At 48.3% G+C, this 26,915-nt stretch overlaps 8 protein-coding genes across 8 annotated transcripts; 3 read left to right on the forward strand and 5 right to left on the reverse strand.

The window, feature by feature from the left end:
* The first annotated feature begins 173 nt into the window (after positions 1-173).
* Positions 174-4,108, forward strand: VE01_01757 (uncharacterized protein). Its single transcript, XM_018271275.2, has 6 exons — positions 174-441; positions 498-574; positions 627-921; positions 977-1,632; positions 1,682-2,727; positions 2,788-4,108. Exons 1-6 carry the CDS (start codon positions 370-372, stop codon positions 3,000-3,002), a joined length of 2,361 nt encoding a protein of 786 aa, XP_018133780.2. The 5' UTR covers positions 174-369; the 3' UTR covers positions 3,003-4,108.
* On the reverse strand, positions 3,008-4,485 carry VE01_01758 (uncharacterized protein). Its single transcript, XM_018271276.2, has 3 exons — positions 4,226-4,485; positions 4,042-4,167; positions 3,008-3,983 (listed from the first exon to the last, which is right to left on the reverse strand). Exons 1-3 carry the CDS (start codon positions 4,310-4,312, stop codon positions 3,057-3,059), a joined length of 1,140 nt encoding a protein of 379 aa, XP_018133777.2. The 5' UTR covers positions 4,313-4,485; the 3' UTR covers positions 3,008-3,056.
* A 113-nt stretch (positions 4,486-4,598) lies between these two features.
* On the forward strand, positions 4,599-7,293 carry VE01_01759 (uncharacterized protein). Its single transcript, XM_018271277.2, has 7 exons — positions 4,599-5,288; positions 5,349-5,453; positions 5,504-5,754; positions 5,808-6,149; positions 6,206-6,446; positions 6,513-6,729; positions 6,795-7,293. Exons 1-7 carry the CDS (start codon positions 5,057-5,059, stop codon positions 7,051-7,053), a joined length of 1,647 nt encoding a protein of 548 aa, XP_018133778.1. The 5' UTR covers positions 4,599-5,056; the 3' UTR covers positions 7,054-7,293.
* Positions 7,294-7,711: 418 nt separating this feature from the next.
* Positions 7,712-10,840, forward strand: VE01_01760 (uncharacterized protein; the record flags this gene model as incomplete). Its single annotated transcript, XM_018271278.1, has 13 exons — positions 7,712-8,012; positions 8,060-8,112; positions 8,161-8,627; positions 8,696-8,715; positions 8,781-8,977; positions 9,029-9,168; positions 9,218-9,650; positions 9,696-9,771; positions 9,824-9,888; positions 9,940-9,949; positions 10,001-10,210; positions 10,262-10,364; positions 10,417-10,840. 13 exons carry the CDS (start codon positions 7,712-7,714, stop codon positions 10,838-10,840), a joined length of 2,499 nt encoding a protein of 832 aa, XP_018133925.1.
* A 282-nt stretch (positions 10,841-11,122) lies between these two features.
* VE01_01761 (uncharacterized protein) lies at positions 11,123-13,673 on the reverse strand. Its single transcript, XM_018271279.2, has 4 exons — positions 13,394-13,673; positions 12,147-13,317; positions 11,625-12,094; positions 11,123-11,564 (listed from the first exon to the last, which is right to left on the reverse strand). Exons 1-4 carry the CDS (start codon positions 13,591-13,593, stop codon positions 11,168-11,170), a joined length of 2,238 nt encoding a protein of 745 aa, XP_018133924.2. The 5' UTR covers positions 13,594-13,673; the 3' UTR covers positions 11,123-11,167.
* A 355-nt stretch (positions 13,674-14,028) lies between these two features.
* VE01_01762 (uncharacterized protein) lies at positions 14,029-17,219 on the reverse strand. The gene is made up of 5 exons (XM_018271280.2): positions 15,373-17,219; positions 15,045-15,307; positions 14,863-14,988; positions 14,688-14,806; positions 14,029-14,585 (listed from the first exon to the last, which is right to left on the reverse strand). Exons 1-5 carry the CDS (start codon positions 16,052-16,054, stop codon positions 14,237-14,239), a joined length of 1,539 nt encoding a protein of 512 aa, XP_018133923.1. The 5' UTR covers positions 16,055-17,219; the 3' UTR covers positions 14,029-14,236.
* Positions 17,220-17,820: 601 nt separating this feature from the next.
* Positions 17,821-20,539, reverse strand: VE01_01763 (uncharacterized protein). The gene is made up of 5 exons (XM_018271281.2): positions 19,527-20,539; positions 19,266-19,467; positions 19,149-19,213; positions 18,671-19,097; positions 17,821-18,612 (listed from the first exon to the last, which is right to left on the reverse strand). The coding sequence occupies exons 1-5, from the start codon at positions 19,781-19,783 to the stop codon at positions 18,343-18,345; spliced, it is 1,221 nt and encodes a 406-aa protein (XP_018133922.1). The 5' UTR covers positions 19,784-20,539; the 3' UTR covers positions 17,821-18,342.
* A 1,998-nt stretch (positions 20,540-22,537) lies between these two features.
* On the reverse strand, positions 22,538-24,970 carry VE01_01764 (uncharacterized protein). The gene is made up of 5 exons (XM_018271282.2): positions 24,463-24,970; positions 24,044-24,407; positions 23,555-23,984; positions 23,109-23,489; positions 22,538-23,054 (listed from the first exon to the last, which is right to left on the reverse strand). The coding sequence occupies exons 1-5, from the start codon at positions 24,622-24,624 to the stop codon at positions 22,613-22,615; spliced, it is 1,779 nt and encodes a 592-aa protein (XP_018133921.1). The 5' UTR covers positions 24,625-24,970; the 3' UTR covers positions 22,538-22,612.
* Between the last annotated feature and the right edge of the window lie 1,945 nt (positions 24,971-26,915).

The following is a 26,915-nucleotide window of genomic DNA, read 5'->3' on the forward strand; positions in this document are numbered from 1 at the left end:
TCTTACTCCTTTGTCTAGCTGGGATGCTTCAAGACGGGGTAATGAGAGAGATAGCGAGATTCGCAATTCGTAATGGTGTCGGTTGGTCGTAATTTGAAGTCGTGGGCACTTATAATGCCCCACTTCTCATTCTCGCTTTCATTCTGACAACTAACCTGGGCTGGTAGAGTCTTCGGAAGGATGGACTTAGTACAGTACTATACTAACTTATTGAAAAGTACAGATGTAACTTCTCTTTTCACAATATTTGGCTGCAAGTATCACTTCAAAGCGGCTCGTAAAATCGTTTATCCGCAGCCGAATAGCTTCAAAGTCAACCTCTCCATGCTCAATTCAAATACATGCCCCTCCATATAGCGCATCTTGGATATGCGTCGTGCAGCTAGACCTCCTACCCGCGTCAGCAAGGCCTGCGATAGGTGTAGGAACCAGAAAAAACGCGTGAGTACAGTAATAACGTCGTAAAAAGTTCATGACGATTGATTGTAGCCACACAGTGCGACTTCGAACGCCCCTGCCAACATTGTATACATGCGCGGACGGAATGTGTCACGAATACGGCACCAGTCACAAAGTATAAAACCCCTTTTCAAGGTAACCCAAGCTCCAAGCTGAACTCGCACTAGAAAGCCGCGACTATGTAGACATATCGACGCAGAGGTGCCCAGCCAGACCGTGGGCGGCCGGAAGACCTCGTCTCACCCCCACGTATCTGAACAGCAAAGTGCATCAAGCTATCGTAGCAGCGTCTCAACTCACGACGAGCCCGAGGAGATGGGCCAAGCTGAACTGACCTGGGATACGCCGAACGCCTTGGATGCGGGCGACAACTACGCGCCTCCGAACCAAAATCCACGGAAACGAGGGAATTCCCATTTGTCCGACTTCGATGCTGATTCCGCGTTGGCAATAACTCGAAAGGTACAGTTTTCTCCCGGAGTGGTAAAGGCTAGTTGCAATTGCTGACGGTGAACAGATCTTTGGGTCTCAGAAATCGCGGGCTTTCATTCACAGAGCTACCTCTGCGATTCCTGGAGGGGGATGTCGGGATACCAGCGGCACAAGGACCTTAAACAATGTGTTGTCTCCGCTGGTCCCCGTTTTCGAGATAATTGGAATTGAGCTACCAACATACGAAGTTTGCAACAAGCTCTTGGAAACGTACTTCTCCGCTGTTCACTGGTTCTCTCTGGTGGTCTATGAGCCGAAGTTTAGAGGTCGATATAATGCAATTGTGCAGACAGGATTGGCCAGCCGCAGCGACCATGGGTTTTTGTTACTACTGCTCATGGTTCTAACCATGGGTTGTTGGTATACCCCCAAGAACAAGTCCAGTGACCTTGGTCTCTCTGTAAATGACATGGAGGGTATGCGAAGCCAGTTTTTAAAAGTTGTACAACGGGATTTCATGGAACTTATGGACGAGGATTGCCTAGAGTTTGTGCAGCTCTGCGCACTCCTCGGGTCATTCTACCTCTACCATGGCCGGCCACGATCGTCTTTCTCCATATTGGGCGCTGCAACAAAAACTGCACAGGCGATGGACTTGCATCGCGATTCTGAAATAAGATGGAACTTCGAGGACAGAGAAGAGCGAAAACGAGTCTGGTGGACAGTGTATACGTGGGATAGGTATATCTGCATTGTCCTTGAGTCTAGCACGGATCTAACCTTCATATAGATTTGCTACTATAACTTACGGAAGACCTCTCGGCATCAATGATAGAGATTGCAACGTTCAAACACCATCTGAAATTTTAGAGAATGTCCATTTTTACCCACCCTTACAAGCAACACAGATATGTCTATCAACGTATCAATGCCAGCTCAATTTAGTATACAAGATTGCATCTCCGCTTCTAGAAGACATATATGGGATGCGCACTTCGCACAATATGGATCGCTGTTCCCAGCAGAAAATGGTGGCAGAAGCGAACCAAGCCTTGTTGAAGTGGCAGCAAGATTTGCCACCTCATCTCTCATTTGACAGACTTAGCGATCTGACGACTTATTCTTCGACGGAAGAAAAGATGCACAGCCTACAGGCTTTATCATTACAGTTGACATATGACAATATCATGGTAGTATTACATCGCCCACTGCTGGCTGGCCGTGGATCCCTCGAACGATCGGTAGCACCGGAGACGATGTCTCCAATCTCTCCATTTTCAGATGATATGCGGGATATCAGCTTCAAACGATGCTTGAGATCCGCCCTTCGAATCTCAAACCTTCAACAAAAGCCGAACCTGCTCTCGCTCGCCCGTACGACGCACCTAGTGTCGTTTTTGGGCATGAATTTGTTCACTGCCTCCGTCGTCTTATTTATATGCGCCCTGTCGGACACCCTTTCTGATACAGCGCAGGAGGCGAAACGTGGCTTAAAAAGGACATTGCAGATGCAGAAGTCTCTCTCGAACCATGCATCTTTATCCATGCAGTGCACCACGATCTTGGAGGACTTGGTGCAACTCATCTTGAGAAAGGAGATGGAGGAAATGCTGCTCGACAATTCCACGAGCGACGACAATGCCCCCACTGGCTCCGCGACCCGGAATGAGGAGCTTCATAATGCGGGGATGAATGATAGAATGAATGAGGAGATGGCGCCGAACAGATCGGAATCTCACACTGCAATACACTCAACCGAGTTCGACATTACTAGCCAAGAGGCGGCACCTGCTGAAGGCTCTAATTTTAACCAGAGCTTGAGAACTCTACAGAAAGGTATGCATTTGTACCAGACTGCGAAGCTCATGCTACTCATGGGATACTGACTATTTTAAGTTTTCTACGATAGCAGTCTCCTACGACACCAGGGTGATGCGGATGTTGATCTAGGTGCCCGCAAGGACTACGAGAATTACGTGGCAACTGAACATAGTTCCAATCCGGAAGGGATGATCGGCTCACAGGACATTGGATTCAATGACGGCGGCTTCACTGGCGTTGAGGACCTTGGCCAATTCTGGTTGTGGAATCTTGAAGACTTTAATTATTGAGATTAATCACATCTCCAGCTTCTACAGCGCATGCGTCCACCCCAGCCTGCGGATTCATTTACGAGGACCATATATAATGCTCTTTATTCCTTCCTGCCTCCCTGCTCCTACAAACGCTTGCTCAGCACAGTCGAACTCGAACGAGTGAGTTATCAGCTCCTTCAGACTGATTTTCCTAGACTTGAGAAGCTCGATTGCAAGCTCGTAGTCTCCTGGACCATATCGGAAACTTGTCTTGTATACTCCTTCCTTGGCACATAATTCACCCACTGGAAAGATAATGTTCGAATTTCCAAGCCCGGCTTGAATGAATGTACCGCCTTTCTTCATCGCAAATATTCCACTACTAATGCAACTCTCTACCCCCGTGGCGTCGATGATGACGTCTGCACCAGCTGGGATGTCGCATCTTGACATGATGGTCTTTGCGTTCTGTTCCGGTGCTAGTTGTTGCATCTTGTAGGTATGAGTTGCCGCGTATGTTTGAGCAAATTCTAGTCGAGAATCTACGATGTCTGTTGCGACGACGGTGGATGCGCCGAACGCTTTAGCCACAGCACAACATAAGAGACCGATCGGGCCTGCTCCCATCACCACCACCGTCTGCCCGATGGTGATGGATGCGAGTTTCGTGCAGTGCACAGCAATGCTTAGCGGCTCAACTAGCGCTCCCTCCTCTATCGAGATATGTGGTGGAAGGATGAAGCAGAAATCTTCAGGCACGGTGTAGTACGTCGCCAAGGTCCCGTCGATTGGGGGGGTTGCTGCGAATCGCATCTCGTCGCAGAGATTGTACTTTCCAACGCGACAGAATCCGCAGGTCCGGCATGGGACGCCTGGTTCCAAGGCTACGCGATCGCCTACTTGGACAGTCTTGACGTCTGTCCCGCATCTGATGATAATACCGGCGGATTCGTGGCCGAGCACAAGTGGTTCGCGCACCACAAATGGGCCAACCTCGCCATGCTTCCAGTAATGGATCTATGAGAACGTTTAGCATCAGCTAGAGCCCCGTCTGTCTTAATTGTATGTTACGTACATCGCTTCCACATATTCCAGTTGCCATTATCCTCACGAGTACATGTCGGCTTGTAGGTAATTCTGGTGTAGGTCGTGTCTCATAGTGGAACTCGCCTTTACGTCGCAGAACGAAGACTCGATTTTCCTGCAAAGTAAATTGTCAGCTGTGGTGAGCCTTAAAAAATGTGAACTCGTGGATGCACCTCAGAAACATGTAGAGTACTGCCGTCCGTGCTAGAGGTCATTATGGACGGAGATGGTAGTGAGACAGGCATGGTTGCTTTGTGCATGTATCTGTACGAACGACAGAAATACAGACGGAAAAATAGGCCATGAGGATTATGTTCTCTTGCTACAATAATCACAGCTATATCTGAATTTATCAACCCCCATGCCTGGCTAAGGGCCGGATAAGAGATTCCAACAATGATCGGAGCCAGATTCTTGTTGCGGATGCAGATCGGATCTCAGTTGTCGGAACCGACATCGTCGGAACCGATCCTCAAGGCACATTTTTTTCCCGAAAGACGTTCATTTATTGGCCCACAAATATGGGTCTAGTTTTCGCGGGAGGTGTAAGGAGTTATCGGAACCGACAATTTCACCCATCTCAATTTTGATGCTCTACAGCGATGAGTGAATTTCACCCATCGGGATTCACTCATCATACTTCATTGGGTACCGTACGGCGAAAATCGTATTATACGGGCCTATGCACCAGCTACAGCAAAATTAAGCAAGTTTTACGACTGTTTGTACCCAGCCCGTATGGATACTTTCGTGTCGTACTTCTCACCCCATGGGGCGGAGATACTCTCCATACTTTTCCCCGCAGCGGCAGGGTGAAAACGTAGTTCGTCCTATACTGTGATGTGGGGTAGCGTGAATAGGAAGATCTCATAACTTATAAGTATTTCTATGCCCCTCTTGCAAAAATCTCCTTGCCTTCCCTACTCAAGCTTCTACCCTAAATGTAGTCAAGCACTGCTCTCGACTTCTCCATTTACTATATTATCTCCACCATCCCTCTCAACATGGAAAAGGAGGATATCCCCAAAAGCAGCGAGCATGAAACCATGGCGTCTTTGAGCGACAACCAGCGGCCCATTGAATTCCCTTCACCAACCAAACTCACTTTCTTAGAGCGAGCTCTTAAACCAACCGTCTACATCCCCCGTTATCCCAAATGGATGATTGGCAAACGTCTTCTATGGGCAACGTGCTTATTTGGATCATTGGGAGATGCCCTCTTTGGTTATGACCAGGGTGAGATCTATAGTATCTAGACGGGCTGATTGCCTAAGCTAATACGCAATTTCTTAATAGGTATAATGTCAGGGCTTCTCGTGAATGAAGTCTTCGTGAAACGGTTCTTTGGTGCTTACGGAGGGCTCCATGGAAATGCAGGCACGGTCAATCCATCTCTCATTGGTACGTTATAATTATTGCTACTACTGCGGCTTTCACTGATATCACATTAGGAATTACGGTATCCTGCCTTCAACTCGCTGCCGCCATAGGATCACTTCTCGCTGGTGTTCTCGGCGACATTATGGGGAGGAAACGATGTGTTAGAGTCGGTGGTTTTATCTACCTCAGCATGGCTTTTGTTCAAGCATTTGCCCCAAATCTTGCCTGCTTTATTGCAGGACGAACGATTCAAGGCCTTGGTGTTGGGTTTCTTTCCATGACCGTGCCGGTCATCCAGACCGAGATAGCTGCTCCTCATAGGGTATGTCCGTTCACTGAACTGATGCATCTTTATAATACTAATCGTCTGCACAGCGTGGCTTGATGGTGGGCGTAGAGTACACGTTTTTGATTGGTGGCTATATGCTCTCCTGCTGGGTGGATTACGGCTTCAACTTTCTGCTTCCAGACAACGTTTCATGGCAAGGCCCCTATTTCGTCCAGATGGGCTTGTCTTTCATCTTATTCGCGATGTCATTTTTCCTTCCAGAGACGCCTCGGTGGTTAGCACGGAATGGATTTACACAAGAAGCCTTAAGAACCGTTGCGGATCTCCATTCAGGGGGTGACACCAGTGATAAAGACGTCCAGCATGTCTTTTTGGAGATACAGGAAGCCGTACGCTATGAAGCGACGCTAGGCAAAGTTACATTCCGGGTAAGCTGACTTTACCCCCCTTCCCTTATGTATCCTGTATTAACCCTTGGTGGTAGGAAATGTTCACCACATATCGGAAGCGGACAATTGTCGGTATTACTGCTCAGATGTTTGCACAGTTAAATGGAATTAACGTCATCTCATTCTATCTGCCAAGCTCTCTTGCTGCAGCCGGGTTTGATAACCGGCGGTCACTGCTTTTCACGGCTGCGAATGCCGTCATCTATACTTCTGCTACAGTTCCAGTCTGGTGGCTTGCAGATAGATGGGGGAGACGCCCACTTTTGATATTTGGAGGTAAGTGCCGCTCGCTATCTCCACGAGGGAGAGAGAACATTAGATACTGACAGGTGTCGCTTCCAGGAATTGCCATGGCGGTGGCTCTCAGCATCGTTTGCGTTTTCAATCAAGTGCCGGGACTCGACGTGCATGTTCGAGCCAACGGTATCTACAGTTTTGTTGTCATATATAATTCCCTGTACGGTGCTACCTGGGGTCCTATGCCTTGGCTGCTGCCAGCTGAGATTTTCCCCCTTCGAGCAAGAAGCAAGGGCATGGCTCTTTCGACATGTTCCAACTGGTACGGAATAACATGGCACCCACGGTTGTCTTCCTCCTAATGACGTATGCTAACTGAAAGTTCAGGATATTCAACTTCATCATCGGCATGTCGTCCCCAGATGCATTTGCGGGCATTCATGGTTACTACTACGTTGTCATTGCGGGATTCTGCCTATGCTCTGTTGCCCTGGTAAAATTCTACTACGTGGAGACCGCCAACCATACCTTGGAGGAAGTGGCTGTGGCATTTGGGGACAAGGCTTTCTTACGCCAAGACGACCACGTTATGGCCTCTGCTCAATTATCCCGGCGCGTTTCTGTAAAAGACGGCGTTGACGTATAGATAGGATTAGAGTAGCCGTTATGGAAACTAGGATTTCGTAACAAGTAGGATCAGAATGCTAATTATGGCTATTTTAAAACGAACAAGTTGGTTGGAGATGTGGAGTTATGTAGGTGCGGGAAGATCAACGGGGTTAATTTTCCCACTGTCGCACATAGGGGATGTTGGATTGGCTAGATAGAGGCACAGACCGACGACCCGGACCAATGATACGCATCATTCACCTCTGTCAAAGCTGCGACATGCTGCGGCCCGTTCCCATACCTTTGATTCTTTTTCCGTCGAAGTTTCAAAACTACTACGGGAGGTGCCTAATTACCGTACACGGTATGATTTGGGATTCAAAGTGAGGTGGTCAGCGGTTATCGAGTGGTTGGTTGAGTATGCACACAGTCCTGACGTTTCATCTCAATTGGGACATAGTTGCAAGGGTACGATGTTGGATTCATATGATTTTGGCTCAACCAACAATCACGGAGCCTTTCCATGGAGTGCACAGCCACCTCTAGTTTCATTGACAACAACGCTCTTATACCATTATAAGGCCATCATAATGCGTCCTTACACATAGTTCTTGACGTGCACATTAACCTTTGTCTACTATTGAATTATTTTCGACTTCTACAGCACTACATCGACATACTATAGTGTAATAACCATGACACAACACACTGAGGGTGGCGGCCCCTCTAATGCTACAAACGGAAGCTTATCTCTCAGGCAAAGAGGCCAAGAAGCGCTCTTTCCGACTTCACGTCGGGATATTGACCTCTTCATCGAAAATGCCGTATCCACGGGTAGAACCATCAGTGAAACATTGGCCGATGAATTGAGGCACGGCGATTTTGCGAACAATGAAGAGAATAATCTTCGCCCTATTCTAACGCTTGCCGAAGAACTTCGTAACTATCAGTCTCCAGTTGAGTTTACGATAGGCGTGGTTGGTGATTCCGGCGTTGGTAAGTGTCTCTCTCTTACATGGTTGCCAATTCTAATCGTTTTGTAGGGAAAAGTAGCTTGATTAATTCGCTACTTAATGTACAGCGTCTAGCAAAAGCAGTAAGATTATGGGTTTGTGATTTCTATGCAACCTTTTAACAGTAATAGGGTGCGGATGGGACGGCTTGCACATCAGCTGCAACAGAATATAGGAAAAAACGCACGAGTGATCCTGACGCCTACAACGTCGAAATCGAATGTATGGATGACGGAGAGATTGACGGTTTGTTACGACAGTGCGTCGTGGATTACAGGCAGTACCATCTTCGAGACCTAGATCATCCTCTCGCCAACTCGGAGGAAGAGGTACTTCAAAAAAAAGCCAAGGTTGCTTGGGATACTCTCATGGCCGCATTTGGAAACACTCCTGGCTGTACCGAAGTGAGATTCCAAGATCAGGCCATCTCCATTGATTACATACAGCGAGAAGTTCGTGCATGGAAAGATGGCATTCAGTGGCCAGTTGGATTCAACGCTCCAGGAGTTCTCATCCACTCCGCAGTTCCTGAAGACTGCGTCAGCGGGATTGATACCTTTTTAAGGGGGCGTATCTGGCCATTTGTGAAAGTAGTACGGTAAGAAGCGATGGCTATTATTATATACGATCCACTGACACTGGTTAAAAGAATCTATCTTGATGCAGAGGTATTGAACAGCGGCCTTGTACTTGTTGATTTGCCTGGCAAGTTTTTGTGACATATATTTGGCATACCGACTAACTTTAACAGGTTTCCATGACGCTAACTCAGCCCGCGTCAGCATAGCGGAAACGAGGCTATACCGGTGTGACAACATATTTGTAGTCACTGATATTGGTCGTGCTTCTGCTAACCAGGGCGTCAATCAACTTGTTCGACAACTAGGGGCAAAGTTCAACAGTCTTAGGCGATCCCAAGGGATTGCTATTGTTTGCACCAAATCCGAGGTACGACAGAAATTGCGGGTTCGTTTCTCGATTCGATTAACATATAAATAGGTTTCTAGAACACAGGAGGCGGAGATTCTTCGGGATGTTCCAAGCACTGCAGAATTTAATACACAGATCACAGACCGTCTCTGGAATGATATAGCGGATGAAAGGGATGATAATAGACCAACTTTGCACCTTGAAGCCAGGTATTCGCCCCAAGGCATCTAAATTACTTCAATATCTGACGAATGGTAGACGCACAAATCTATTTATATTTGCACGCAACCAGCATGTACGCAGACTACTCAGAACCACCTATGAGACCAGAACACAAACTCGTCGAATTGAGATTTTTTGTGTATCCAATAATCTTTACGGTGAAGCTCAGGCTGAGGGTCGGGAGCTCGACGCTCGGATCAAGCGACCAGGCCGGCGTACTACAAACGCTACAGAACAGAACCAAGCCATACAAGCCAAGCTAGATGGGTCAGGGATTGACCAACTGCGGGACTTTTGCCAAGGTATTCCGTCGAGGTCTCAAATCGCAGAGACGAGGCACTTTCTAAACACAAGAGTGCTAGACCTTTTACAAAAGGTTGAGCTCTGGTGTAATGCGCGGAGCGCTTCTGAGGATCATCGACAGGCCCCAGTTGAGCTACTGCGTGCACTTCAAGCAAAGCTTAGAAACGTAAGTTTTCTGTGTCTTACATGGCTTGAGACTAAACAGAATTAGGATTTTGATGCCTCGTTAGCAACAACCTATGACGAGTTATATGATGCTAAAGTAGAGATGCTCAGACGACCCTTTTGTTAGTTTTGCCATTGTACACATATTAGAGAAATGAGCTGATTGAAGTGTAGCTCAAGGTGTTAACAGCAGACTTTGGGAGCTGAAGGCAATTTCCTTCACTGAAACTTTATCAGGAGTTCGTCTTTAAGGGTTCTATATGGAAAATGTATGGCTAATGATTGTGTAGTGGGCCGTTCGTATGTGAATTGATACATACCGTTAGATAATTTCAACTAACAGACATACAGCGACCTTAGATGCATTCTGGAGGCAAGATGGTGCTTATCGAACTCAAGCTTCTCAGGGGTATGTCGACTGGAACGCAAACTTTATACAGGCAATGGTAGAGCGCTTTGAACCAACTGAGGCCTCATTCCAGTCCCGGAGCAACGAAATATTTGAAGACTTGGAGATATTAGTTCGCAGCAATCTGTCAGAACTAGAGGTTGGTCTACGGGGTATGTTACAGTAACAGAGCCGTCATCATTCAACAATTAACCACATTATAGGACTTGAAGGGGTGGAGTTCTTCATGCAAACTTTTCGCCGTCGACGCCGAAATCTTGCCTATGAGATAGAGCAAGTAACGACAGTATTCTGCAGCCAGCTACAGTATATATAGTCCCCATCGTTGTAATCAAATCCGCTAACCTCCATTTCCCAGACTTGTCTTCCACGATCTCCTTAAGACTCATGGAACATCGTATGTGCGGCGTCACATGCTCCCAATGTATCAGTCAGTTGTTGAACCAGGGAGCGGCAAAAGAATTCGAATCATCCAGAAGCTGCGCACTACAATCAGGGGTAATCGCGAAGACCGAAAACTCTTTAGTGTGATGAGTGATTTATTCCTCACAGAAATGGACAATCTACTCAATGAGACCAACGAGAAGATTAGAGCAGCTACGGATAGGTGCTGTGAGGACATTCGGATTGATCTTAGACTGTTGGATGTGGCTGCTCCGGCCGTTGATCAGGGATTCTTTATTCGAACATTGTCCAGTTTATTAGAGCGATCAAAGACCGATAGAGATCAAGCTCAGAGCGAGTTTGATTCTCAATTCCCAGAGCCTGCATCGTCTGTTTGAACAAATATAGATGGTAGAATGAGGTCGATTACATGGGTCCCGCTAGCTAGTTGTGAATTTTATTTTGTGGTTGTTCCTTTCAGATGCCAAGGGTCTGGTGACACGAACGCATTCCAAACCTGTTGGGACTGTTCGGATCAGTGACACCATGATTGATGATATCCACCGAATATACTATCACGCCAAAAAAAAGGGGGGGGGGGGGAGGGAGGAGGGTGGGGGGTAACCTGTACAACTCTATTCCCGACTGACGTAGCTACGGACATCACAATTACAAGCGTGAGAAAGCATCACTATAGAATTAAGCTTCTATGGAGAGACGAATATTTACAGCCCATGACCGCTATCTAATCCGTAGAAAAAATTTAAGCCCTCATCGTCAAGGTTTGGCCATTGATACAGTGGCACCCCCTCCCCTGTGTTGCTCATCAACGCGCACCACGCGTCATATCCATTCATTACCGAGGCTGCCTCGCCATCCGCCAGACTAGGAAGAAACGCCGTGTCGTCGTTGTAGAACTGGGTTCCTTCCTCTTGCAAGTGCGGCCAGCAGAGCTTCAGGCTGATTTCTCGACATTTAGAGCTGTTGGGGCTTAGTTCTGACATGGCGTCCATGACAGCTAACGAAGCTCGTATTTGAGAGCGCCAGTCAGGGGCCAGTGGATGCCGTGGGTTGTGTCTTAAACAATGGATGGGGACCAAAGTGGCGTGGAACAAGAAGTACCTGTAGACGATTGTTAGTTTGGCTCAAGCGTCCGTTTACCTGAAGATGATGACAACTTACAAGACATACCACGCCGCGAGTCTGAAGTGTGACCGAGACATCCAATACTCTTCGACGGACAAGATAGTCTCCTTTGCTGCGTCAAGACATCTGAAAACAGCTAAACTTTCGGTGCTTGATGAGGCTTGCTGATCGTATAGTGACGAGCTTAGGGCCCATCTAACTAGGAATGGGCGATACATAACAATTCTGAGATTTCGGTATCGCCACTTCGAAATTCCAACGCCGAGCGCATGTTTTGATCCCGCTGGAGGAAAGTCGACGTAGTAGTGTGGCCATTGTGCGAGCCAGGCGCCAATGTTTTCATCGTCCAGAGTGATCAGTTCCGCAGCATTTGGGAAAGATCCGGTAATAAGGCGATTATAGATGCCCATCGTCCTAAGATGGTACGACGACTGGATCCGAAGATACGTATATAAAGTCAGGCCGTCGGCCTCTGGCGGGTATGGTGCTGAGTCCGAAACCAGATCCTACGAGGCATTAGTGTTAAAAGACTATTAGAATTCATCAATTTCCACTGACCTCTTCATGTATGCTCATCGGGAGGGCCGTCTCAACTCCGGCCTGAGGCCAGTTCAGGGGCCGCCCATAGGTTACGGTGGCACCAACATCAAGAACACAGAGGGTCCACCATACCCTGCGGCGAATTTCCATCTGCAGCGGGGGGAGATTTCCCTGTTCAAACTCTTTATGAAGACCCAGCCCGATGCCCAGACGGAGGGCTACTCCACCATAGTTGTAGCCCGTGTTCGGCTTGTTCCTTTTTTGAAGGTAGGTAGCTGACAGGCCGAATGCCTGGACAAGAGTTAGGTTCCCAACCTCGAGATTGTCAGCGAACAAGCTTTTCTGTGCCGCTTGGAATATGGGCAGGTCCGTGGCATCGGAGCAGTTGCTGCTGGCAAACGAACCAAGCGCAGCAAGAATATTGGCGAGGGTGTTCCAATTCTCCTTATCAGGGCGAGGCAGGGTGCCATCATATTGCGCCCGGAAAGTCGGCTCGTGTACGATTGGGAAGGTAGGATGATAAAATGAGAAGAAGGCGTCGATGAGATTTCCAACTACTACCCGGGTTAGTATGGATTGCGAACGATACCACTGGGTCTGGTCCGTCTGCTGCTGGAATAGGGACTCTAAATGCTGTGGTTGAACTCCAGCCTCAGCCCCTTCCCCATCCTTACGGGCTGATAATATCTGGCGCAGGAGAGCAGCTCCGGAAACAGCACCTAGGTAGCCTCTGTGGTCGCCCACAGACAGCGAAGCCATGCCATCCACAATATCTTGTGGAGCCTCGCTGTCCCCAGCATCCATAGCTGGCCCATACGCGGACCATGACGACTCATTCCACTCGAAGTCGTTAGCTAGGGAGGGTGCAAGCTCATAAGATCCGGCCGAGTGTCCAGCTCCAGAGAGCGGCTCTACCCCCAGTTCAATACCGTGTACGAGCTGTGAGGTCCCGGCTAAATATGACGATGAAGTCGCCTCACTTGATCCGGAGGGAAGAGCTTCAGGTGCGGGGATGTTGTTGTGGGACGACGGCGTCGCAGAACTGCTGCTGGGATACAGAGGTAAGCTGCCTAGGGCTGGCCTTACAGCAGCTGCTCCGTCCATCATTTCTGCAAGCTGCGCCTCCGTAAAGTGGCTCCTTAAGAGGGCTTCTGCTTTTTCAAGTCGCTCCTCTAGGATCGTGAGTTGCCTACAGTTATCCATATCAGCAGGCGGAGCTTTGGGTCCAGAAGCTGACAACACATGTCGCCAGAAGGATTGCCTACTTTCTTGTCAAGCGGGTTTTACTATGCTTGTCGTATAGACAATGGCGTCTATACTTCTGGCATACTGCGCAGACAGGCATAGTGCCGTCGCACTCGACTCTCCGCCGACGGCATTCTCGACACGAAGTTGGCGCCTCCGCCACGGATCCTCTTGCTACGCTTGCTCCTGGAGGAGAGAATACAGGAGGTTTGGTGTCCATAATTCACGTAGATCAAACATGAAGAGTCTTTTCACTGGGTTTCTTTTGTCATGTGCCGAGTTTTCATAACTCGTTCCATGTAGGCATCTTAAAAAAACCGCCTCCGCAATCCCCGATATTAACCCCACAACATCTAGAGCCGATGGGTGGGGCAAATCAGGAGTTGTGTGGAGGGCTTTGAGTGGCGCACCAATGTAAGTGGCGCAGTCAACACCATTCATCCACATTAGGTCTAGGCAGTCTCCGCACTCTTTACAATATTTGGGTTACTTTCAACGATCCGGTTCATGGTTTAGCCGTGGTCGAAAGCAAAGGGCGTTCGCGAGGCGATGTGGAAGCAAGATGTGTTCGCGACCACCAAATATTATAGGTACATTTACATAGTAAATTGTATATAACGTGACTTATGGTAACAAAAAGAGAAATGTAGTAGAATTGTTCTAATAAAAACATATATTTATAATTTTGTATTCCATACTATTGTGCTTACTCTAGAGTCTAGATTTGTAACTCCAAGGGTGACCATTGGCCTACAACATACTGGATGGCTATGGTATAGCGTCCGCGGGTATCATCGGTGTCGATGGTCTTGAACAATTTAACTCCACCAGGCCATAGTATTGCCTAGCAACCCATTCTAGGCTTATACCAGGTATCTAAATCCCCTCTGCATCCTCATAGACTCGTCAGGCTGGTTCATCACCTCCTTAACAAAGTCAGGCTCGGTATCCAAGGCCCTCTCCTGCTCCTCGAGCTTCTTGTTGAGGTTGGTAAGGACAAAACGGAAGATGAAGCAGCCGACGATGGTAATGCCAAACATGGCCGTCACGATACCGTAGCTCTTGCGGAACCCATTCGCCGGGAGATTCCAGACGTACGAGCCGGCAACATTACCAAGCTGACTAAATGCGTTGACCATTGCGATTGCAACGGCGCGCTTAGCAGGTGGGCGCGGGAACGATGAGCTGATCCAAGAGTACAAAACAATAAACCTAGTGATTTATCCTCGTTAGTACTTCGTAGACAGTTTCTGGTTTCCACCGGGAAAAGATGAAAAGGGGGGGTTGTGGTATTTCTGACGGGAAAGGACTAACCCTGCGTAAGAAGATGCTTGCAAGAAGAGAGCGACATATCGAGCAGCGACATTCAATGTACTCATGCTGATCACGAAACCAACTAATCCAACACAGATCGGTCCGACAATGTGCCAGAACTAGACAAGTCTGTTAGTTACCCATGGGTAAATCTTTAGGATAATTTTCGACTAACCTTCTCTTGATGCCTATCGGAGCTCCAGGCAACGATCAGAGAGAAAATACAAGAACACACCCACGGTGGCGCACTCATGAGTAGAGTTGGCACATAGCCGAAGCCGAGTGTTTTGGTAAGAGTAGGCTGCAACAGAGTTAGAACCATGGGGTACTGGAGGCGAGCGAGAAGGAGATACTTACGAAGAAAGCGTTGAAGGAAAGGCCAACAACGTAGGCGGTTAAAGTCAACATCAGAATGTACATCTTAGTGTCTTTCAAAGCCATGAGCAGTCCACCGAAGGCCCCTTGGTCCTCGGAATCTGTGTCAGCCTCGCCAACATCCTCGGTCATCCGCAGTTGGGCTAGTTCAAGCTCCTCCTTCGTGAAGCCACGAGTGTTGTGGGGCAGGTCAGGGAGAATAAAGGCAGCAGAAAGGGCGATGCCCATAGTGATGGCTCCCTCGACTAAAAAGATAAAACGGTCAGCAATTGGTCTAGCGACGACTAAATCAAGGTGGCAATAGACTTACTCCAGAACAGCCAACGCCAAGCAGCATGACCCAGCACACCTTGCATGTTTGAGAGCACTCCAGCACCGATAAGAGCCGAAAAGGCATTTGAGATGAGATTTCCACAGAAAAGGATGGCATTCCTTGTCGTCAGCTCTCGGCGGGTATACCACTTCGACAGGATGAGTAAAGCTCCCGGAAGGAAAGCAGCCTCAATAAAACCGAGGAAGAAACGGATCAACACCATGCCGGCAAAGTTGTTCACCACACCCGATAGGGTTGATACAAGGCCCCAGACAATCATTACTGCGGAGATGTAGAGCGAGGGGCGCTGGATTTTGTTCATGAACATGTTGGAGGGGACCTGCATGAGAATGTACCCAACGTAGAGGATACTGAGGCAGGTTGCGTATTGGTTGTTATCCAAGTGAAGATCATCTTGAAGACCCTTTAGTCGCGCAGCAGCAATGTTGTTGCGATCAAGGTAGTTCATAATGTAGATGAGGACGAAGAGCGCGCATCGAGAATCGAGTTTCCGCTTCAGGCTCTTCTCAACACGCGCGCGATGCTCAGGGTCGGCGAGCGAGGATAGCCCGACAGCATTCTCGTTGGGCGCCGTCTTCTGGAAGTTTTCGATTCCTTCAGAAGTCGGCTTGTCGACCTGGGCCGCATGTGCGCCCTCTTTAGATAATTGGTCTGCCATTGTGTCGTTTCTCAGCTTGACCGGCAGCTTAAGAGAGGCGACAACGAGTGATTGGGATGAAAGAGCAAGAGAAAAGCATTCAACAGAAACTCTCAAAAGATCCCCACGAATCTGGGGTATGGGGTAATTATAGTTATAGTTTTCTGTACATCACCTGGTGAAATTATTTGCCGGTGACTTCAATGGAGAACTCACTTCCATGTCGATCTCAAATCTCAACGGAGGCTCAACTAACTGGCCCCTCTGGGGTCCATTACGCCTTGCTAGTTGGAGTCTAGTTGGTAAAAATTCATGTGGGTAGGCTGACTGTCAGCCACCTATCAACGTGCCCGATCGTGCAGAACTCGCCCCAAGACGAAAGCGCGAGCTTAACATGACGTTTCGTTCCAGGGGCCTGCAACTGCTGTGGGACCAAAGGGACCACTAATTCAGATCATCAGATGGCAAGTAAAAGTCTCGGCCAAATTGTTTCAAATATTTATATAATATTTCACCGAAATCCCCACGATCGAACCATGCTGTTCCCCGTATTCAAGTAGACAGTCGACCTCACACGTGGGGTAAAATGAGGGGTGATCTTAGGATTGGGGAAACCCCAGCTCGAAAAAGCGAAGTGGTCGAGGAATTCCAGGTGTTTTCTGTGGTCGCCACCCTTTAAATGCGCGAGCAGGGGCAACTGGCCAATCAAATACGCGACTACATAATTCTAGGTACATCGGCCTCGTTGCCAAGCCCATCGTGGCTTTTTAACGTATGTTGCCCCTGTATAACTATGTAGGCTTGGCATATATTATAGCGGCATTCTCTATATAACACCCACAGTAGCAATAATTAGTTTATCAGCGCCGTTAGTTTATTAAGACGTTGTATAGAGGCTGGGGAGGTTGACCGGGAGGCTGACTGGGAGGCGGTCAGGGCGGGGAGAGCGGTGAGGCGGGGATGTAGGATATTGTGCTGGGAGTGCAGAAATATTATGTCTGTGGATTGAAGGCCCACTCAAGGGGTATCTAGAGGGGATTGTAGTGAATGACTATATCTGCAGTCTTAAACGATCTATTTGTGAACAATGTAATAGGTGCGGGGGTGAGATGAGATGAAATGGCGTGGCGTGGCATTTCCTGTGCTGTTCGCGAAGTGATGTCGTTATAATTGATTCCTAGTGAACAATCGCTGTTAGTCAAATTTTAGCATGTTATCTTTCATGTACCCAAAGGCTTATATAGTAACTGCTCATGATTCAATATCTCCGAGGAGGCAGGTGCCACGTTTCATCTAGGGTGCCCCATGGGGAATCGGTGGTCCCAGACCGCCGGTTCGGAGGATTTCCAACCCAGGCCGCGGTCTGGGTTGGAACTCCAGGGCAAGCCGTCCAGACCACTGTGGTCCCCCACCGGTTTCTTGGCAGACCGGTGGGGGACCGTGAGTTATTGGCTTCAAACCGGCCATGGGTCGGTCTGGGTCGGTCTGGGTCGGTCCCCCGCTGGGGTCGGTTCCCCGCTGGGGTCGGCTCCCCATGACACACCCTAGTCTCATCGCCGAACGCGTACCTCGCCAGGTGACCTATCTGTTGCTCGATATTTCTTTGCGCTCTACGAAAATAGAATGGATTCAATCTCTAGTGGGGATGTGTATTGCCCTCCACTGCGTCAATACTTAAAAATATCCTGCCAGGGGACTGTGGCTTCTCGTCGAACATTAAATGAAACAGCAAAAGCCTGATCACTCTCGACGAGCTGATCTTCGTATTGTCACAACTATCCATGGACCCCTTATAAAGTACTTACTGCTGGCGAATGTACCATGGCTATGTGCTTCGCAACAAACTTATAGATACGAATGGTTTAAATGAAACCCCTCCAAACGGGCCGCAAGGCAATGTGAGCAATCGTATGTGGACTACGATGCGTCTCATGGTGCGCCATATAGTCTCAAGTATAAGTAAATTTATTCTCATGATATCCCTAGGGAAACCCCCAATACCTCGTATTTTCTTCTCTGCGCTCAATGAGGAACGATATCTCTCAATATTACTTGTAATCCAATCGACCGGTAAAAATACCTCCGCACCCTCGACAATCTCTTTCTGGATACAGTAGCTCCCGCAACTTTCAAAGTCACTCCAAGTGATCTTGCTTCAAATAAGAGAAGAGGTGTTGACCTGCTTCGGCGCATAAAATATATTAAATAGAAGATGGATAAACGAGTCGAAACTTTTAAATTAAGGTTATATTATAATAAGGTCGTAATATGACATGACGTGGCATAACAAGCGAGGCGAACACAGCAACCTAGTTCCCCCTTAAATCAACCATACTCTCCGACTTGCTCTCCGGGGTGCCGGTGCCCATGACAGTCCGCCTAGGTAGATCCGTGAGGGCGATGAAGCTGCGCCGAGGCGGGGAGATGAGGGCCTTGAACGCGGGGATGGAGGTGGATATGTAGATTACGGCGTTCCAGAAGCCCTGGAGGGGCAGGAAGATCGACTCGATAAAGTTAAGGGGGAAGCTAACGAGCTCGGGGTTCACGAGGGTGGCGACTCGATTAATGGTTGCCGGAACCTAAGGGGGAAAGATGTTAGCTTGGGCGGGGGAGATTTAGATGAAGGAGACAGCTCACCCAAGTTATTAGCAACGCGAAGAAGAACAGTAAGGCACACTTGAGGTAGGCCCAGGCAGCCCGGTCGGCGGTCGACGTGGTGCGCCGCTGCGGCGCCTGGCCATCATTCCTTGCCGTGGGCTCGATGGAGGATTCGATATTAACCGCGTAGCGGGGGTATTTCTCGGCGCTGGGGCGGGCCTTAAAGTTGTCGCGGTCGCTGTCAAAGGCAGTGTCAAAGCCAGATTCGAGCACGGACTCGCTGGTGATGTGCACCTCAGTCGTCTTGGAATTGACGGGCGCGTCACCGCTGTCGGCGCCGTCGTTAGGGATGGCGGTCGTGGTCGCGTTATCGGTCGTTGTGTGGAGGTTGCGGAATTGGCGGTGGTTCTTATAGACGACCTTGCCGACGAAGGCGTAGATGGTCATGGTGATGAGGAGGACGACCCTGGAACGATTAGAATCCTGCTTGGTGAGAAGGGTGTAAGGATGCACATACCAGACGGGCCCATAGAAGATCGCAATGCGCAGAGCGTTCCACTCAACGGTGATCCAGCACCAGAGCTACGCGGAACAGTTAACAGCCGAATGAAGCACAGGAACATGCCAGACTCACTGTCGCGGATCCGAAAATCCTTCCCTTGTCCTCAGTCCCAGCGAATACGAAGGCGATGGCAGGAACGAAGGGGACGCCATAGCAAAACAACAGATATTTCAACTCTAGGGAGCGAAGTTGACTTGCTGAGTAGCGGTGAAAAAATGTGAGGTAGACGTTGAATGCCATAGCCAACGTCCAGAGGGAATCAGCGGGCATGAACCTTTAGAGAGTCAGCAGGTAGATTAAAAAGGCGGAAAGGCAACAGAGAAGCCCACTCACATCTGGATAATAAAGGCCTGAAGCTGGCATAGGGGGGAAGTGACGCCTGCAGCTATGCCTGACCGAGATATGAGAGTAGCAACGTTGGTGGCCATGTTGCCCCATGATGCATAGAAGACGAGGCGGTTGATAGGCTTGTGGAAGGCCTCTGAGTAGAGGTAAGTGCTAATAACGAAGACGCTCCCAACTACTGAAAAAACAGAGGAGACACGCTCTGCGGTCTGAAGGGCCCCAAGCTGGTAATTGGTGAGCGACATGATGGCTGGTGATATAGGCCGCAACGAGTATTATACAAATACTGTGCCGGAGGTCGTCTGGGGGAAATACTGCTGTTACAACTCAAACATGAAGCTTAGCTGGCAAGAAAAGGCGCGCCAGGGAGATATACGTCGATGACAATGTTTGCGAGGTGAGGAGGTGGTCGGCGCGAAGGTTCTCCTCGGGCATTGGAGCGCTCGGTCAGTCGCCGACGAGACACTATTGGAAGCAGACGATCGTGGAGAAGAGATAGATGGAGCTAGTGGCTTGCTAATGCGATAGATGCCGGTTAGATGCACGGCACGGCAGTTAAGAAACGGATAGTACGAGCTAGTATCTCGGTCTCCTACTCGGCGGTGGCATGTCGGACGGAGATGCGCTCGGAGGGGCAACGAGAAAGGAGAGAAATCATGGCGATGATGTCTGCGTTGAGTTCGCGGGATGAAAAATCGCATAGCGGACATGCTTTGCAGGGTTGATAAGGGTGTGTGTGGCGCGCGGGGGGTTCAGACAGCGGAGTTGAGACAGTGGTCGTGTGTGTGGGCGTCGCATGAATCAAAACACCAGGGTCCCTTGAGGCCGCTTGCTCGGTGATGCTCGCTCACATTGGTTACGGTGGCTGATGTTCAGGAGAGGGTGGATACAGTAAGTGGGCTCGAGTCAGAGATCTCCGTTGGATGATGGGGGTCGAGCTGAGGAGCGTGAGGGGTTAAAGGGAGGTCGGCGATGCTACTCCAGTACAACGTACACAACATATGGCGGGTGTACTGTAGAATAAGCTGACGTGGGACGGCTGGTGCGTGCCTGGCCGAAGATAGCGCCGTAAACCACATGCAAACCAACACCAACGCGCAAACCAACGCGCGCGCAAACCCACATGCAAGCCCACACGCAGGCCGCCCTGTCCCGTCCCTCTGTCAATCGACGCCTCCCGGCGTTTTCTGTGTAAAATCTTACTTCGGACCGCATCTTATAGGCTGCCAAAGGACCTCTTATACCTGTTGTTGCAGTCCTTCCCATCCCTCTCCCCCGCCTTAAATCACGAATTGCTTGTGTAGAATGCAACTAATATACTATACTCTGCACTATAGCAATTGGCAAAGCTTGTTGTCAAATCTCATCGTGCCGTCTCCTCCGCCGATCCGTCTGTCGATCCCTCGATTTATTGACCGATTATTGATATCGATTCTCCCGGCTTACACATAAAGCCCACTTATTCCGCCACTGCAAATTAGCGACCGTTAATAGCCATCCTCGCCACTCCCCAAAGTGGCTAAACTAGAAACCGCCCTCCCAAAGTAGTCCACATCCCCGGATTCTACACATCAGCCTAAACACCTGCTAAATTGTAACAGAAGACGCCACCTCCTGATTTGAGGGCGACTCGTCCCCCCTGTAGAACTAATCCTACGCCCCTAGTTCCCCTGTGGAACTAATCCTACCCCTAATTCCCGAGCCCACCCACGATTCTTACACTATAATTCCCGCGGCTACAACTCGTGCAATTCCTACGCAAGCACCTAGATTACGATTCTCACGCCTTCAATTCACATCCCTATAATTTTTGCCCCTTCGCGTTCTCGCCTTTGTAAGTTATTAGGTCCCACAGATCGACCACGGGCTTAGTTGGTCCTGAAACGAGAACGAGTACCAGGTCAATGGCACCACACCCATCTCATCTTCACCCTGCCACGTTCTCTCGATTCCCCTCCATCACCTCCCGTCAATGCTCGCCATCCCCACCTACCAATATCAAATTCTCTATTTTCCAGCGAGATCCTAACAATACTATCATCCCCACAATTTACAGTCAGGTGAAGCCTTGTCCGCTGCTCGTCCTATACATATTGGCGTTCGCTCCGTATTCAAGTAACCTCACCTTGCTTGACGAGTATATCCTAATTACAATGTGAAGAAGGGTCCACACATCGGTATTTTGAGCATTGGGCTCCAACCCTCTTTCGAGCAAAACTCTCCGCACCTCATCCTCTAATCGTGGGGGGAAGCAATATGCGCCACCTCAAAGCGAGAGGAAAGTAGCAGGAGGGTTTGGGCTCAAAACCTAGTGCGTCGGCGTTCTGAGGTAACCGGCTCACGCTAAGCACCAATTGGGGAGCCCGACGGTAACACTGGGAAAAGCCGTCATTTTAGGGCCAAAATGCTACCGTATCTCACTCTGCCAGTCCTCTTTTCCCCAACACAACACATGCGATGTGGTGAGGGCCCGTGCGTGATATCATCCGTGTTAGCTTTGACGCCGATGACCGGTGGCGCGGAAGGAATCATGCTATTGTACGACTCTGTTGTACGCAGACGTAGACCGGACTTGTATTATTGAAGTTATCCCACTGAGTTAACTACTAACGTTACCCTTCAAGTCCAAGCGTGCACTGCCTTGAGGCTAAGGAACATTTATAATTGAGCTCTCCACGTCAGGTACCTCGATTCGAAGTCTTCTCAGTCTAACTTGAGTAGCATCAGCAATTAGAACTTCAAGAAGATTAGAACGATCCTCTCTCTATCGGCCTTTATCTCCAGTTGACACATAGTAGTCCACCCTGACGAAACTTACTTGACTATCGAGAATGTAACTGCAATGAACTTCACCTGCGTCAATTTCTCACCGAGGGAACATGCAGCGACGACGGCGCTACCGAGAACACCGAGCAGACAGACTTGGTGAAGTAAAAACAGTCATATCGTAGTCACTTTGATCAGTTCGTCCACTATCAGGCAAATAACAGCTGTAACAGACTGTTTTGTTGCATTCTACCGTTTAACTTAGAGCACTTTTGTGACGTTATATCTATATCCTCCTATGAGTTTATTCATACCACAACCTTTTCGTTAGGAACGTCACTCTTATCGTTCTCTAATTGAACAGCTTTCCCGCTATGCTTCGCCTTTAGATCAATGCTGCTCGTGCAGGCACTAGCAATAATTGCCATCACACCAAACGCGATGGCCACCAAGTATGTTGTGCTGAACGCGCTAACATACGCCTGCTTCACAGCCAAACCAGACGCATCGATTATACTCTGGGTGATTCCTGGAATGTTCTTGTATGCTGCTGCGGTGTTGAGCTCTGCAGCCTTGAGAAAGGCTGGCCAAGTGCTCGAAGCTGGCGTGATCCCGAATACCTCGAGATTGGATTCAAGGTCTCCTGCAATCGCAGAGGAAAATCCGTTGTTGATGACTGCGGTATAGACTGCCGTTGCGATAGCGCCACCCAGAAGGCGGAAGGTACCAGCAAGGCCCACGGCGATACCGCTAGGAGGTTTGTCAGCTGCTGACCGCTGTATACAAAAACAGAGGAGTACTTACATGTCAGTTTGATCGTCGATACCTAAACTCAACATGGTGAAGCTCATAAGCTGTGGTGGAGTTACCGTGCTGGAAAGACAGATTATGGTAGCGATGGCTTGCTTCTTGCTATCCAACCCAACCGTGGAGAGAGATCCGATCAGGGCAGTCTGGATAATGGTAAATGCAACAAGTTGCCAGCGTTCATGGCCAACGTTTGCGCAGATAAATATAGTGATGAATGCGGATATCGTTGTGCCCAGAGGAATCATCTCGGCGTAGAGACCCTTCTGGATTGGATCTGGACCAGTGTATAACAGCTGAGATTGACGAGGCCACAGGACATTCATCGAATAGTACAGCATACCACCGACGAAGCAGACAATGAGAACCATGGTGAACCTAACGAGCAAAAGTCAGCACCATTGCATAGCGAATGAGAGGGGAAAAAGAGAATGAGCACCTACTGTCTCCATCTTTTGAACAGTCTCGGTGGCATGAGTGGATATGCGAGATCTGCATAAGCCTCCCAGAAACCCAGAGCAACCAGGGAAAGCACACCAGTGACGATCGGTGCAATCACATGTGCATCCTTCCATGGATACTGTTTCCCGCCGTAGTTGATACCAAGGAGAAAAAGAATGCAGCCCCCAGCAAATAGGAACAACCCAACGAAGTCCATCTCCTTGACCAACTGAAGCTTCGTTTTGCCATCGATGCGATGCTTGGTCTGGAAGGTTGGAGGGTGGTATGCAAAGAAAAGAAGGACAAGGGCTGCGGCGTGGAAACCTGTCATAAAGTAGTACGCGCCGCGCCATCCAACTGAAGTTGTGCCGATAAAACTCCAAGCTATGAGGGGCCCACAGAAAGAGATGATGGCCATGAGATCGAATAAACCTATTGATAAATGATGAGCTTCATATCCATGCAGCAAGTGGTCCACGAAGGAAACATACCTATAGCGTATAATCTCCACGAATTCGGCACAATCTCCTGAATACACGCGTAGGCCATCTCCTGAATACCGCTTCCAGTACCAAGGATGACGCCGCTGGCAATCATCTGATTGATGTTCTGTCCAGTGGCGCCAACGATACATCCAACAAGAGCAATGCATGCTCCACCAAGCATGAAATATCTGCGGCCAAAGATATCACTAAGACGTCCGCTGACTGAGACAGTAATGCTGGCAGCCAGGGTCCAGGAGATGGTGACCCATGAGTAATTTAGGCTAGGACCAATCGACCGATTGATCTCGGCCAGTGTCGTGGATGGAATCAGGAGCGTCAGGATGTAGGCATTGAATTGCATAGTAAGTGCCTATGAAAAGTAAGTATCAAATCCGTATCGATCAGAATGTTGTATTTCAACGTACGATAAAAGCAAGTGCCATCTGCCATGTTAACCTAGGCTTTATTTCATCCTCATAGTCTGGCAGCGCATCAGAGGGACTGTCCGAGGTCGAATTGGCAGACTCCTTCTGTACAACCTCAATCTTCTCGCTGGCCAACTCATCATTGCTAGAGGCTGTCTTCATCGTTTCGCCTTAATAGTATAACTGATGGGCGATTCTATGCTATAACGATTTAACACAACCCACTAGGCTACTATCACTATATATATTGTTTTCATAGCGACCTTGGAGCTCGCAAGTCTCTTAAGTAAAGGCAAGGTGCAAGAATACTGCGGAGTATCTTAGTGATTCGTGGTCCAGAACTTGCGACAGTCGAGTGACATCCATGCACGATCCCCCCCGTATTTCCGTGTACATACAATGCATGTATCAGATATCTATGTAGTATACAGCAAAAATCGTGCCTATCTCCAGGCTCTTGGGACTTCAGAAGCATCCGTACGTCAACGGGCAGGACTGAAAACCTGGGTTTCGTTATCCGGGGTAAGGAGAAGGTTTTGCGGATAAGTACGTATCGTTATATGGTTGGTTTACACAGAAAACATTGGTTGTGCGGGGAAGTGGGTCTAGGGAGATGCCGAGAAAAGAATAATGGGGGGAAGGGCTGTCCGAGGAATAATCCGGGGTTAATACCCCACTATCTAACTGACTTTACATAGAAATGCGGTGCTGTTGACAGTCGTTCTCCGTTCTCCGTAGCCATCCCATTTTAAAAAGCATTTTTTGTTATTAAGTGGCGTTGTATACGAGTTTGTTGAGGTGTTGCAAAAGCGATGTTGAGGCCTAACCACGGTACCTGTGACCACCGCCACAACAGTCCACTTCGGCCAGATGCTGTCCTGCCATCTTCCGTCCCGTATATTTCCAAGCTCACCTCTACAGCTCTTGAGCTTTACTTGAGTTTTTTGGCCATTACATAGCTATCATTACCCTTAGCAATTCTCGGGAACCTTTTATTTCGTTCAAGTACGGAGATCCACGGTTATAGCACGGTAGTTGGTTAGGGTGGTAACTCCCTGCATACAGCTCGCTCTCCATAATATCTTAAGGAGTAGTAACGTTAATTATCATATCCGCATTACAAGACTGTCTAAGCGGCAGAACTGTCAGTGTTAGCCCACCTAAGAGACGCGGTCATTTAAGCTGTAGTTATAATTAAATAGGGCAAAAACTCCATATACCTAGTAAAACAGTAAATAAATTCTATGTACCTAGTTCCATCCTACGTGACCCAAACCCTAAGTATTTTATGTCTTTTCCCTCTTAATGTTATAAATTACATAAGTTCTGTTAAAAATAGGACCTTTACACTAACGAAAAAGCTCCATAAATAAAAGCTGTGTTTTTTAAGGTTTAATGTAACGTATTTCACATATGAGTTGGCTACACGGACTAGTTGGCCACCAAAACACTAGAATTGACAATTACTACTACTACACTACCACCACCCTACATAATGACCCTTATTCAATTGTAATTGATTCCTCGTGCCTCTGGCACGTACGGGAATTATGGCCTATAATACCACATAAGCCACAGCGCTTCTGTCGGCCTGTAGAACCCACCCGCCGACTACTTTCACTTACCACCTCTGTACGGAGTTGAGCATCAACCTCAGCACTCTGAAGGATATCCTCTCCCTCTCATACGGAGAGACTACCCCCTTGCATTATACGCCTCTTACGCTTCCTTTCCCTCCTCTTTTTCTGTTCATTTGCCGCTTGTAGAGCCTTAACTTCTGCCTTAAGTAGAATAGTAGAATGCATCATAACTTAAGCCCCCTTAACAAGGCAGCTAATAGCATCATTAATTAAGGTAGGAGAGCTATTCTGATGTTGTACGACACGGTTCTTAATATGCTCTGTTTGAAAATTAAGCTCCCTTATAGTTTGGGGAGTCTTTGAAGTCTAATTGTTACTCTTAACTATAGGAGGAGTTAGAGTCCTCAACTGTAGATTTAAGTGAGAGAGGACACTCTATGGCTCGTACGGAACTAGCCCTATAGCTCGGAAGCCGCTCTTAATGTTCTGCTCTGTAAATGTAGCTTTAAATGCTTCTTTAAATGTAGAGAGAAACTCGAGTTTCGTAATATGGTTTAGCCTATTCCGTACGAAGGTTTCAATCTAACGTCTATACGAAAGCTTTAGTAGAGTAAAGTAGCTAACGTTAAGTAGTTAAAGAATGTGCAAGGAGTGTAGTAGTATATAGAGGGTGATTATCTTCCGTTCTATGTAGTAGTGTTGAAATTAAGCAGAGAGGTGACTCTTATGCCCGTTAAGAATAAGAAGGCGATAGGATCTAATCGTACGAGTGCTTATATGTCGATCGAAGTGTTAAATCTACTCGTACCCAATTAAATTTAAAGTCTACCCATTCTCACTTAATGTAATCACCTAATCGTCTAGTAATCCTAA

Source organism: Pseudogymnoascus verrucosus (genome assembly GCF_001662655.1).
Source record: "Pseudogymnoascus verrucosus strain UAMH 10579 unplaced genomic scaffold scaffold_5, whole genome shotgun sequence".
Lineage (NCBI taxonomy): Eukaryota > Fungi > Ascomycota > Leotiomycetes > Thelebolales > Thelebolaceae > Pseudogymnoascus > Pseudogymnoascus verrucosus.